The sequence below is a fragment of the Hydra vulgaris genome, chromosome 11 (assembly GCF_038396675.1).
Source record: "Hydra vulgaris chromosome 11, alternate assembly HydraT2T_AEP".
Lineage (NCBI taxonomy): Eukaryota > Metazoa > Cnidaria > Hydrozoa > Anthoathecata > Hydridae > Hydra > Hydra vulgaris.
Window position 1 is genome coordinate 39,725,873 of NC_088930.1, and position 15,007 is coordinate 39,740,879.

At 28.5% G+C, this 15,007-nt stretch overlaps 1 protein-coding gene across 1 annotated transcript; it reads right to left on the reverse strand.

The window, feature by feature from the left end:
• Nucleotides 1-3,757: 3,757 nt before the first annotated feature.
• LOC100205793 (uncharacterized) lies at nt 3,758-11,088 on the reverse strand. The gene is made up of 7 exons (XM_065811051.1): nt 10,741-11,088; nt 9,524-10,419; nt 5,913-5,977; nt 5,694-5,778; nt 5,297-5,400; nt 4,772-5,083; nt 3,758-4,606 (listed from the first exon to the last, which is right to left on the reverse strand). The coding sequence occupies exons 1-7, from the start codon at nt 10,770-10,772 to the stop codon at nt 4,277-4,279; spliced, it is 1,824 nt and encodes a 607-aa protein (XP_065667123.1). The 5' UTR covers nt 10,773-11,088; the 3' UTR covers nt 3,758-4,276.
• Nucleotides 11,089-15,007: the final 3,919 nt, after the last annotated feature.

Consider the following 15,007-nt stretch of genomic DNA (forward strand, 5'->3'; position numbering starts at 1 on the left):
GCAAATCCACTAAAACAATATTTGCTGGGTAACTCCAGCTAGTTTTGTTTCTAAATTTGACAAAAATATAAATGAAAGGTATTTATTACCTGGTAATAGTGTTGCGAATGGAAAATTTACCGCCTGGTAAATTTTTCTTTACTTATTTTTATTATACTTGAAAAAAATTTTTTTTTAATGAAAATGAACCCTCTTTGAATTAAAATTTACCGGTAAATTTGAATCAAATTTTACTAAAAAATTTAAATCACTACCTGGTAAACACTAAGTCGTATAAAAGATGTCTAAAAGATATCTTTTAAGAGGTTTGAAATGCGCATTCTAGATCATATAGCCAAAATGTCTAGGTCATATAGCCAAAAGATGTCTTTGAAAGATATATTTAAATAACATCTTTTAGACGTTTTTGTATAGCCGGTTTTTATTGAGAGACGTAATATCTCCGGAAACACGCAATTTTTTAAAAATAGATTATCACTTTTTTTTATTTTCAAATACAGTTATAGTAAATTTGAAATTTTCAAAAGAGTTCGACTTAATAAATTAATAAAACTTCTTTTTATTTAAATCGATGTGCTAAAATTTTTTGTTTAACTCGATGTGCTAAAATTTTTTATTTAACTCGATGTGCTAAAATTTTTTAATTTTACGATATTTTCAAGTATTATTGGTACCCTCGTTATCATACATATTAAAATCGTTTAACGAAATTTACTTTTAATATACGATTTTAATTTACTAAAAACTCATTGAATGATTTTTTAATATAAATGATAACGAGGGTTCCAATAAAAAAAGTAAAATTTTTATATAAAATGCAAAATAACTTAATAGAGTCTTTTAAAGTTATTTTTAATAAAAGTTAACGAAGTAAATTAATCACAATAACATGAAGGTTAACTTACAGTCATGCAATGCTATATATATTCAAATTTCAAAGTTATTCATTAAAAGAAAATTTTAAAAATTAATTCAAGAAAACAAAAACCAACAACTACAAAAAAAAAAATCTGCTTTTCGCTTTTCATTTTTATATTTTTTTCAAAGATACTAAACGCTAGAAGAAAATCCATAACACAATTTCTTTTCAAAAGTATTTTATAAATTCAACTTCTTTGTGATACCAGCTCTGGATACTGACGGCAAGCAAATTCCATATTCCTAAGCTACTCCAAATTTTTTACTATTATTTGCATAACAGCTTTTGATGGTGGGGCGGGTCGTGTGTCAACTAGATGGTGATAGTAGCTACGAATGTGCTAAACTTCTGGAACAGTTTTCAAACTGGTCAACTTTTTTTTGGTAATCTATAAGTAGCAGCTGAAACCAGTTGTTTCCTAGATTCTTTTAAACATGGTGGTCTAAAGTTATCTGTCTTCCTCTTTGTTGCTCGCTTTGCACTTATGCGGGACATATTTATGGAAATATACTATAACTAAAATAGAAAATTAGTTAAAGTTATGTTATTTCTACCAACAATAGTAGGTAATTCTGAAGTTATCTACTATTAACTTCAGCTAAATTTAAAAATATCATACAAATTCTCCAATATATCTGATAAGTATTTTGTTTAGTCACAAAAAATTAACTTTTTTTTTGACCTTATAAAATTTTCAACTAAAAAATTATTTTTCATTAAATTGTTCTTAGAACACAATTATTCATGTTATATAAAAGGTTTAATGAGTAAAAGCTTTCATGAGATAATATAAGGTTTCATGAGATAATAAAAAATATCACACTAGTAGTAACTGTAAGTAACTTTTATTCCATAAAGTAATTCAAGTTACTTTATGTAATTTATTACATAAAGTAACTGTTGTAACATTTTTGTTAAATATTAAGTTTATTAATTTATAACTTTTTCATTAACCTGTACTTTAGTTATTGTTATATTTTTTTATATTAATATTTTAATGGATTCTTAAAACTTTTTTTGATAAAATTTTACATATTCTAATAAAAGATAGATATTGCATCGCCTGTCCCGGTTTTTTTTTATCCCGGTCATCTTTGAGTCCTGGTTTGTTTTTGAAATTTTTTATTTATTGATATTCATTACGTGAAACTCATCTGCAACTTTTTGTTGTTGTTTATAAACAACAAAAAACGTTTGAAGACGCCGAAGACAACTGTCTTTATTGTCTTAGGACAAATCTGTTGTTTTGTCAACAGACTTGGTTGACTTGATCCGCTGAATGATATCATGGGCAGTTGTCTGATGGACTGATTTTTGTGAACTGATGCCAAAAGATGGCATCCTCCTAATGTGAATGTTCGAGCTTGCAAAGTTCGTACCCAGTGGGCACGGGATATAAAAAAGACGTCTTTCAATCGTATCAAACGCCTTTTGAACGGTATGGACGTCTTTTGAACGTTCAAAGAATGTCTTTTTTTGGTCCGGTGCCCACTGGGTAGACGTTCTGCCCAGTGGGCACCGGAACTTTATTCTACGATTTATCGTGGTTTTCAACTTTTACAAAAGCTAAAACAGTCAATTTCAAAATTTATTTAGTAATTTCGAAGAACAGTTTGTCTATTTGGTTTAAATTAGAAAGTTTAATATTTTTTTGCACAACGGGGCAACTTGCTACTAAACAAAAATGATCATAACCAATTAAAATCCAAGAAAATGCGGTTAATGCTACGTGTTGTTTTACGTAAGAGTCGTATTGTAAAACGAGTTTCAATTTGTTAGTATTTTATATATTATAATAGTATTACTATGCAAATATGCGATAAACACAAAGAAGAGATCGTAGATCACAGCTAGTAGTAGAAGAGTTGCTCGAGTCCGTTATTGTTTGATAGGTTACTCCAAGAGAGCAAGACATCGATAGACACGTTATTTATACAAATTCCCAAGGGGGGCATTAATAGTTTTATACAATCAGCCAATCCAAACGATTTACGTTTATGACAATTTGATTAGAGCAACACTTTGGACAGCATTAAAACGCTTGTAATTCAGGAAGATCGGGGTTAGTCACAACGTTGTTTTTTATTAGGCCCAATTACAAATATTAAAAAAAAAAAATTTATTGCCTAAATACTACTTACTTAAACATATTATAATAATCACTAATAATGATTGAATTTAGTTATGAACTTTTTAATATATCTTCGATTAGAGAGCTGCTAAAAAGTGTTCCAACAAACCCCGCAATTTTGGTTGGAACAGGCAATCGGGTTAGTTGAAAAGCATAAAATATTGCATCTTTACTTATAACAAACGCACTTTTTACCCAGCAGGTACGGGATGTAAAAAAGATGTCTATTGAACGTCTTTTAAAAGTTTTGAAAACAACCCGCGGAAGAGCATTTTACAAATAAAAACCGCGGAAGAGCATTTTACTAGGAAGTTCACGCCTTCTTTCTTACCAATGTTGCTATGGCCAGAACCATTATTGAACCTCGAACCTCTTGATTCTGAACCAGAACTCAAACAACTTTTTACATTACGTTCCTTTTCTGCTCCTTAACTCAAATCGTTTTGATTTTTCTTTCTCTATCAAATCATGTACCCATATAGTTATTTTATTATGTGAGGCTTCATGTCCAAATTTTTAAAAAATATACTGGAAATATAATCTTTTTGAAATTGTGAAATAGACGGTTTGCAGAGTAAAGAAAAAATATCTTAAATAAACTTCAGTATAAAATACCTTTTAGATTCATTCTCAAATTAAATTTAACAATACGCTGTAAAATTTTTAGGCAAAAGTGTAAAATATACAGATAAACGAAAACAACAGTCTGCTATATAATAAGTTATTTAAAAAATTAAAACTGTTAAAGTCATGCAAGGTTCGTGAGTTTCAATAAAAATTGTTTGTCATAAATAAAAATAATGTACAAAATATTACAATAATTTTTTAAGGAATAAAATTAAAAACCTATCGACTTTTTAAATACAAAAGTCAATTATAAAACAACAACGAAATCGAACAATATTTTATTTAATAAATGTACGCATTTTCGAGTCAAAAACAGGAATAAGATTCTATATGATTTTAGACAAGACAGATTGACCAACATCAAAATAAAGATTGAAACAACATTAAAATAAAGTTACAACAAAAGTTTTAACAAAATGGTTAAAAAGAAAATTGATTTAAAAATAAGTTTCATTAAAAAACTAACCCATTTGTTTTAACTTGATGGCTGGTCTAGTAGGCCATTTTTTTCTAGTTCTAAATTCTGCAAAATCCTATAGGGAATTGTGTCTAAGTTACTTAACTTATTCTTGTTCTGATGTAAACATTTTTAATTTTGATTAATTGCTTATTAAAGAGCCAAATGAATCGTTTTGTGTTGTAAACTGATAAAGCTTCATAACTGGAGAAGGCATTCGATCAGCTTTTGCGACAGTTGACACCTTGTTACGGTTTTTTAGTGTGTTTAATTGTTCATTGTAATTAAGTAACAATGTTTTACTTTCGGTTGTTCTTCCTGGACTTCTGGCTGGAGATGCAGTTGGAGATTTTTCAGACCGTATTGCACTTGCTGGATGTTGTTTGTAAAGATTTGGCGTGTTAGGTATTGATCTAATACTAGATGAACGACTTAAAGAAGGCCGTGTTGGTTTGACAGGACTACCAAGTTGCTGTAATAGTTGTATAAAGAATTAATAAATTATTTAAAAACTTAATTAACAGTTCAATTAAATTTAATTAACAATGGCTCGGCCTAAACGTTTCTCTTTAATAACGTTTAAAACTCATATGGGGCTGTCTGTTAATGAAGTTATAAAGAGTAAATAAAAGTTTACCTTATTAGAATTAACTTTTGCAAAGATATCAGATATAGAATTTCCTGGCGTTAATTTACGACTTGTACGTCTAGTTCGTGATCGGCCTCTTTCAGGTGAAACACTCGACTGTCTACTTGAGACTGCAAAGGATGAGCTATGACTACGAGACGCAGATCGCCCGCGGTTTTGCTTTTTTAATTGAGAATCTTGACGCGCTAACCTTCTTGCAATTTCTTGAAATTCCTCTGGTAAATGAGCATACATTTCAATACCATGAGTATCAGTACGGGGTTCAGCCTTTTGACGGAATGTTAACCTTTCTGTAAAAACCTTAGCCCAACAATACAAAAAATTTATTATAAATATTATATAGATAACTACAAATGTGTGAAGTGTTTTTTGAAAAATATAAACTTTTGTTAGAGATCTGCGAATGTATAAATATGTATTTTACACGTATAGCTGACTTATTAGTGTGACTTTCACAAACTTTTATTTTTTCAGTTATTTTTCATTCAAACCATAATAAACAAATAATCAAACCTTCGATTCACCACCACCTGGCACATAATTTATATTGCTTAACGAATCAACCTTTGGCTTTATCTCGTTCAATTTTGGAGGTTTTTGAGTAGGTTTGCATAAAGCTGTAGAAATATATATATATATATATATATATATATATATATATATATATATATATATATATATATATATATATATATATATATATATATATAATTGTTATTAATTTATTGATATCTGAATTAGTTCACTTTTGATTGTAAGGTAATTTTTAAAATCCAAGAAAGTGCGGTTAATGCTACGTGTAATCATTTAATCGTAATAGTTATAATGTATAACAGCTAACTTATATCAAAATAAATAAATTTCTCATAATCTGAAAAATAAGTCACCAAATATAATTTAAACTAATTACCAGTTTTTATTGAAGGTGGCTTAGCTTGAGTAGGCGATTTTTTTCTTAAAGGGATACCAGGGGATACTGACCTTTCTTCTCGTCTCTGTAAAACAGATACAAATTGCTTATTCACCCATAAAATATTTTTTAAACTAAAAGTACATTTTATGTTTGCTGAGGTTATCAAAATTCGTTATTAAAATGTCTTTTTTAAATATAAATAAGAAAAAAACTTACGTGACACTGCACTTTTGCTTGTATGTGGCTATACTTATTACTGCTTCTTTTTCCAGAGTTCATTTCTAAATAAAATGTTGTTTTTCGATTTAGCAAACCTTAGACTTAGGTTTATTTCATAAATATCTAGGTATGTCTAGAATATATAGATACCTATGCTTTTAGACATCCAGAATATATTCAGGATATTTAGACATCCAGTCATCTAAACACTGACATAGGAACAGGGGAAGGAAGGGGCAATAGGCCCTAACTTTTGAAAAAATTTCTATTTTTTCCATTGAAATTCTGATTCTGGCTGCTTTAGCCTTCCTTAATTTCTATTTCAACCTCCCCCCCCCCCCACCAACTTTGTTGACCTTTCTACACCACTTCCTTTAAATTATACTTTTACTTTAAATACAATATTAATTTTATATGATGATCGTTTAAAAAAAAAGTTACAACATTTTTTTGACTAAAATGTGTTTTAAAAACTAAAATAATTTAAAAATTACTAAATTTATATTATATTTGTAGTAATTTAGAAGTTCATTTAGAAGTTAAGTTAAGGAGAAAAATAATATTTAAAAAAGAAGGCAGCGCACTTTTCTATTGACTTTTTTTTTTGTGCAAAATATGAATACTCGATATTAGTATAATGATATAGTATGAAATTAGAACTTAAAACATATACTTGATAAATAAATTCAGATAATAGTATAAATGCAAACTTTGTTTAAAAAACTGCAATGTAAAGTATTCTGTTGAGGCAAAAGGAAAAAAAAAACTGACACTAGTTACTAATATGGCATATGAATGATGTTTACATGTCAAGAAATCTTTATTAGAAAAAAAATAAATAAAAATAAAATTAAATTAATACAGTGGTATTTGACTTAAGAAAAAGGCTTCCAAAATAGTCAAAAACAATTACTTTACTAATATTTACTTTTTGCATTTCACACACACACACACACACACACACACACACACACACACACACACACACACACACGCGCGCGCGCGCGCGCGCGCGCACACACACAAAACAATAAATTTAGCGGTCTATGACTCGTTGTGTTAGACGCAGGCCAAACGTACTTTTAACTTTCAATACACTCTGTATTAAATATATTTTCTTGAAGAAATTTATAAGATTTTTGTTTGTTTTTTAATTGCAATGAAAATATTTTTCCTAACAAACGGATAGAAAAAAAAATTATTATTTAGAAAAAAAGTATTTTTATAGCTTTTTTTTTATGGAGTAAATGAGTAACTAAAAAAAGGTTTTTTTTAAAAATATAAACTATTAAAATTCAATATTAATTCAATAATAAACCAAAATGCTTTAAAAGTCTATGATATTTATAAAAACTTTGTGTCTAGGGATACATAATACCGATTAAAATTTCCTAATGTTGCTTTGTTATCTTTAATTTTTTGTTTATTTCATAGTAAGCAAAACGTCAACTGTGATTTCAACGGATAATTGTTTGGTAACTATAAATGTCTGCTATATGTTGTTATACATATATACATATTCAACGTGGTAAATTTTATATCATGATATAAATTTTAGCACATTGAATACGCATTAGGACAAATACATAGTGTTGAAACTAAGGTTCGGATTTGAAGTACCACTTATCTAGTGATGACAATTTTTTGGATTTGTTCGAAAAATCTATTGTTTTTGTTTTTATTTTTAAAAATCTAAAATTATTAATCATGTTTTTATGTTTTTTTTTAGTTACAAAATTTGAACGAAAAAAGATTCTTATAATAAACAAAATGTTTTTGTTACTCCAATGAACAAGTTTTAGCAATTTAGAAAATGGTATTAATACTATAGAATGAACGGTTTTTAGGGAATAAGTACTTTTTTAAGTTCCATTAGTATTAGTTTCGAGAGGCATTATTACCTCTTTCTTCTCTAAACCAGTTATAGTCAAACATTTTTTTTTTTTAAATCAAAAAAAGTTACTGCTGAATTTTTTTGTAATATAAAATAACGCAACACCTTCAAATATTCTCACCATGTAAATTTTCGTCGGATAAATCATTTTGATCTAACGTTTCTATGTTGCTACTAAATAATTTGGTATGAAGTAAATCTCTAGGCGTGTAATCAGGTAATCGTTTTTCGTCTTTTATAAATCGATATATACTTCTTTTTGGTCGATCCTTAATTTCAAAAGATCCAAGATAATTATTTAAAAAATCTGGCGAAGAAAAGTATGGATGAGTTTTTTCTTTGTCAACCATCCTGAATTTTATCTATGTTTTTTTTATTTAATATTTGCAACTTTACCGCTCTAAAAACATAGATTTGATTTGCAGTTATTTTTCACAGTATTGCGCATAAGTTTGAACGTTTATCAGCACGTTAGGTTCCAACCGTTTGTTCGATCAAATGGACAGTTTTGAGCGAATAATTGCTTATTTGTATTTTAAAAGGTTGTTTTTTTTGTGCAGCAAATAATTAAATAAGTTTAAAAAGACGAGTATTCTGCTGAAAAAAATTACATTAGTTTCTCTACTAAACTTTAGGTCGAATAGAATATAAGTATTTCTAATGCATATAATGCAAATGCGTTTATTTAATCGTTTTTTTACCATTAAATTTGCAGTTGATAGTTAATTTACGCGGTGATTACTTGCTAAAAATAATTGTTTTATAAATTTTTTTATAAATTGTTAAAAATAACTATTTTTATAAATTGTTAGGCATTTTCAGGTCGAGACAACCTAAAAATCTAAAATCTGACTTATAATAAAATAAATGCTCAATATAATCATGCTGACTTGTTAAAAGGTTTTAAAAACTAAATTTTCATTGTTTCATAAAATAAGTAAAACAAAAGATATTTGTTTCAAATTATGTTAAGGCAACGTTGCCTTGGTAAGCTCTTTGATCAAACTTCTATTCCGACGGTCTCCTTTAAGTCCGCAAACATGAAAAAGGTTAATCTTTCAGTTCAAGACAACCCGCCCAAACCCTCAGTCGATGTACGCACACTCACTGTGCCTATGGTTTTATAAATCAGTTGATGTATGTACACTGCGATGCGCCTATCTATATATATCCTAATTTGACTATGCCCTGAAATTCCCGGTTTTTGGATGTCAAGGATACTCATCGTCGGAATAGAGGTTCGAAAAGAGAGATAACCCGTTGCCTCAGCTTGTACTAATGAAGCAAAACTTTAAAAACTTACTAAACTGTTCTAAAAGGAGTTAGCTTTTTATTCTAAATAAACATGCTTTTAAATAAAACTTAATAGTTTGCTGTTTTAAAATATAAAGCTGAATTCAGAACAACTTTGAATGAACAAGGTTCAAACGTTGGTGTTGAAAAGAATATTTTTCTTTAGCTAAATCTAATATTTATCATTTACATATGCAAGATATTTACATTTTTAATGTATTTTTTGTAATATATATATATATATATATATATATATATATATATATATATATATATATATATATATATATATATATATATATATATATATAATGCATACTCCAAGTTTATCTTTTTGCTTTAAGTGTACCCTTACCACCAAACCTCTCTCAAACCCTCTTTGCATTTAAGTACTTTTTTAATCTGTTAAAACAAAACTTACCGGCAGGCTTTTTAAATGAAGGCATTTTTGGAGATTGCGGTGTTACTATCAGTTCCAGACTATTGTGTCTAGAGCTGTTAGGAGTTTTGAAGGCTGAAAATCTTTCCAGATCCATTCCTCTTTTTTTACTTTCGCTTATCCCATTCTCTCTAGCAAAAAGTTGCTCTGTTACACTTTCAAGTTCTTCGCTTGTCATTGGTTTTGGAGATTCTAAGAAAACATCATCATCATATATTCCTGAATCTTGATATGTCTTTACACTCTCTGATTCAGAGTTGTAACCTTTATTTCTAAAATCGCAATTATATAACAACTCATCTTCGTATAAATGTAACTCACTGTAGTCATCAACTAAGGATGGATCAGGTATCGAATTGCGATGATCAATACCTTTTAATGCGGAATGAAACTCAATTGCTTCTGTAAAGTCTTCTTCAAAAGAATTACAATAAATTCTATCAGATTCTAAATTTTCGGCACATAATACATTATTTCTATTAGAAAACTGTTTTTGGAATATTCCAGTTTCGCTTTTAACCGAAGGTGTGTTAGGAAGAGACTGGGTCGTGTCTAAGCTATCGTCGTACTCAGAAGAAACGGAATTTTCTTGGAGAGATTTATCTGCAACTTTACTAAGACGTTTTTCATCAATTGTATTGGTATTTTCAGGCCCTGGTATATATTGTTTATAGTCAAAGTTGTTAGTATAGGAGGCCGTTGATGTATACACAAAACCAGGTTTTTCGTTTGGATCAAAAAATATACTGGAAGGATCATCAATTAAACTGTCCGGTTCATTTTGTATCTTATGCTCTGAAATATTAGGTAAATATTGGTTTGGATTACTAGGAAACTCTGCATGGATGACAAACGAAGCAAATGGATTTGATCGAAGTCTAAACATATATAAATTTGAACATCTAGTGGAACTTATACAGTCTAGATACAAAATCATGCAAAGAATCGTTTTTTACCACCACCATCCCCCTTCTTCCACACACACACACACACACACACACACACACACACACACACACACACACACACACACACACACACACATACACACACACACACACACACACACACGCACATAAAAGTATATAAAAGTATAAGTAAACTATGCTGCGAGAAAAATAAAGTGGTTTCAAATAATGCCATAAACTATTTAAAACTAACAATCTTGTATTCTTATAAAAACAAACTTATTTTTTTACCTTTTTTGTGGACTAATTGGAAAGCAAAACATAATCTTTAAACACAAAGAATAAAGTTTTCTTTTTCTTTTTCTATTTCTTTTTCTTTCGCTTTTGACGTTTATTTAACAATGCACAAGTTTCATTCATGTAAACGTTGCGTAAAACACTAACGTATAATCTTTTTTTTAAGACTATTTAGTTTAAAAGAAATTAACTTAAAAATAAGACTTTCTATAAGTTTTGACATAAAATCTTTTGGCATAAAAATGTCACTTTAGTTGAACTTCTAAAAAGATTAAAACACTTTCCCGCCGCCTAACGAAACGTTCGGCTTGGTAATCTTTTGACCGAGATTTCTTGTTACTCGCGGGTAAATTTCTTTGCAACGATTTGCAAAAGCCGAATAGGAGTAAACCCATTGATTCGAGGTTGAAAACACATTAGTTAAGTGCGATTTCTCTGCTGGCCCGCAGATCTTTAAAAAGTAAACTGGAAAAGTATTTGTGTTTCAAGGGAGTTATAAGTTAATTAAAGACGGGTAAAAACCATTCCAGTTCGAAATTTCAACATCTTTTATTCTTTTTAGTGAATATATGAAACATTTATAAATACAAATGAATTTTTGGTTGTTTTATTAAATGTAAAAATTGTAATAAGTTTATCTCTAAAACACGTATTAAACACGTATGAAAACGGTATTAAACTTCACACATTTTCTTTTATTTATTGCAAACACATGTTAAAAAAAACTATTTGTAATTGTACTGCGTTATAATGAAGTCGAAAGAAGTCCGAGTTTGATTAGCAAGTAAGAAACTTCCATGTACTATGTTGGAAGTTTTAGAAAAGTATTTAAGTTGGAAGTTACAAGAAAGTAAAATAGAGATAAAATTGTATAAGTCAAGATAAACGTGCAAATGGGAGAGAATTCCAAAGCCTTGATATTTAAGGGAAAAAACGAGACAAAAAAAAACGTCTTTCGCGCACGGAGGATATAGTAAAAAAATTAAACATACTGAATGCATGTAAGATTTTATTTTAGTTTGTGGTACAAAAAATGATAGCTTGCTTGAGTAGCGACGATGGTGTTTGTAAAAAATTAAAAAAAGACGCAACATCACCACGATGAAATAAAAGCTCAAGGCTTTTTTTATAGCTATATTTAAATATAGATTTATTTAAATATGGTTTTATTTACAAGAAAAGATAAAAGATTCATAGATATAAAGAATTAAGTTGGAAGTTCGAAAACAGCAAGCACGATAAAAAAAGCATCCTTAGCATTTGGAAGTATCTTCGGTAATCGAGTGATGATTATGTGATTGTCACTCTATCATTACTTAACTACTCAGTAATAATAGCGTTAATTTGTCATGCATTTTTTGACCTTGTCTAAAACTAAAATAGACTCATTACAAGAACTTAGCGAGATTTGACAACAGTATTCAATATAAGGCCAAATAAGTGATTTATAGGGTAAGAACAAAAAGCAACAGCATTAGCAAATGTTTACTTGGGAATACATCGAATATATGACTTCCATTAAAAGCAGGTAAAGTAGAGTACTCAGTATGAGTATTGTCATTCATCAATGTAAAATGTTGCAATAATTAATAGTAGTGAGTTATATTTGGTTTAAAATATACCAGACACTACGAACTCCAAGCTGTTTTAAGAGACTGCATTCAAGATAATTAATAGAAATAAAACACAGCGCAAGGCTAAGGACGAAACTTTAAGATACCACAGAGTTTACTAGAAACGAAAGAGAATGGTTTCAATTAAGAAGAACTTTAATACTGCAGTTTCAAGTTAGTTAAATTGGGCAAATTTTAACTGCATCCTGCTACTGTCTTGGAAAAGGCCTATTAGACAAAGACTTGAGAGGTAAGTAGAAAGTGTTTGTTAACCAGCCTTGCATTCTTTCTTCATTTGATAGATTGACATAGATATAAATCTGTGTTACATTTTTTTAAGGGTATAAAGTTGCTCCCTGAAGTCTTTACGCTTTTATCACCGAGCACCGTGGAAGATCATTTAACTAGGAAGTTCACGTCTCCTTCCTAAAAAATGTTGCTTATTGGACTACAACCAGCATTTAACCTCGAACCTCTTGGAGCCAAAACTTTAACCAATTAAACAAAAAGGACCTATTAATTGTATTTACCTGTAATTGTACCTACCTGTATTTCTTTAGATGGTTTAAATTATTCTATGAACTTTCTAAATCTTTTAAGGTTTAACTTTTATAATACTTTTTTTTTTTATCAGATTATTACGTTTATCGTAATTTTTATCCTAACTGAGATTACTTTTATGGTTTTACTTTGTATCTGTTGTGTTTCTGTATGTTTCTAGGGCTGATGTCTTTCATCTTTAGGCGGCCGTGGCGCAGTGGTAAGAGCGCTTGCATTAAGCAGGAGATTCAGGTTCGAAACGAACTCTAGACATATTTTCGCGTCACTGTAAGGAAGGAGGCGTGAACTTCCCAGTTAAATGCACTTCCGCGGTGCTCTGTGACAAGACCGTTAGGTCTTCTTGGGGGCACCTAAATAACAAAATTGAAAAAAAAAAAAAAAAATCGGTCTACAAAAATTTTGTCTCCCTTATAATTTCTTGTATTAAGACAGGTGTTAAAATTTTTAATTCTTCATGTCATCTTTTCCACAAGAATGGATTTTAGGTGAATAAATTTTTCTTTATTATTACAAGAAATTGATTCAAAAATGTATTGTCTAGCGCCTAAAGCCTATTATTCGAATTTTATCTTAAATATTAGGTTCTAGAGATTTAATGCGAGAAAATTTTTAATAATGGTATTAAATGGTATTATTATTGATAGTCACATATCAAATATGTGAATATCAAAGTCTTACTGAGTCCACTATTTCACGTTTCTCGGATTATCATTCACTACTGACCTCTCATGAAAACTATATATATAATCTATCGCAATGTTATCATCTGTTCCCTATCTTGATTGATTTTGTCATTATTTTACTCCTGGTTCCACTTTCTATCTCTATAAATTTTTATTTGTCCTGGTATGGAAGACAGTGGTCACATTAGGAATGATTCTTCTAATAAAGTCTTCTTTTTATATATGTTTCTCTATCTCTCTCTCTCTCTCTCTCTCTCTCTCTCTCTCTCTCTCTCTCTCTCTCTGTATATATATATATATATATATATATATATGTATATATATATATATATATATATATATATATATATATATATATATATATATATATATATATATATATATATATATATATATATATATATATATATATATATATATGTATATTAGGGTGGCTCTTAAAACAACATTTTTGAAAAAAACCTGTTCTGACCCCTTTACTTTGTTCTATATAATACTAAAACACTAGGTTTAAAATTTTTTTGAACAAAAAATTATTTTAGGGGTAGCTCAAGACCCTTAAAAATTTGACTGGTCCCTAAAATTTTGAAAATAAAAGTTCTTCTAAAGTATGTCAACCTGGTACTCAAAAGAAGCGAAATTATATAAAAACTTTAAAAATAATAATCAATTTACAAAAAAATAACTTTTTTCTTAAATAAATTCATAAAAACTATTGTTTTTAAGCTGAAAATAAAAAAAGTCATTATTTTCAAGTTTTAAAAAAATAGTTTTTTTAAACATGCTTTTTTTGTAAAGTGATTACTGTTTTTGAAGTTTTTATATAATTTCGCTTCTTTTGAGTACCAGGTTGACATACTTTAGAAGAACTTTTATTTTCAAAATTTTAGGGATCAGTCAAATTTTTAAGGGTCTTGAGCTACCCCTAAAATAATTTTTTGTTCAAAAAAATTTTAAACCCAGTGTTTTAGTATTATATAGAACAAAGTAAAGGGGTCAGAACAGGTTTTTTTTAAAAATGTTGTTTTAAGAGCCACCCTAATGTATATATATATATATATATATATATATATATATATATATATATATATATATATATATATATATATATATATATATATATATATATATATATATATATATATATGTATATATATATCGGGCTATAACGTGAGCATATTTTTGACGTTTTTTCTTTGAATTAATATTACTACGACTAAACTTTGGAATTTTAAAAATATTTTTTATATATTCCTGTAGAGCTCGACGAGTTGAACAAAAAATTTAATTAAAAAAAAAATTGTCTGTGATTTTTATATCACAGACAATTTAGTACAAAACTATTTACAACATATACAAGTACAAGCATATACAAGACCCTTTAAATTATCTATTGATAATTTA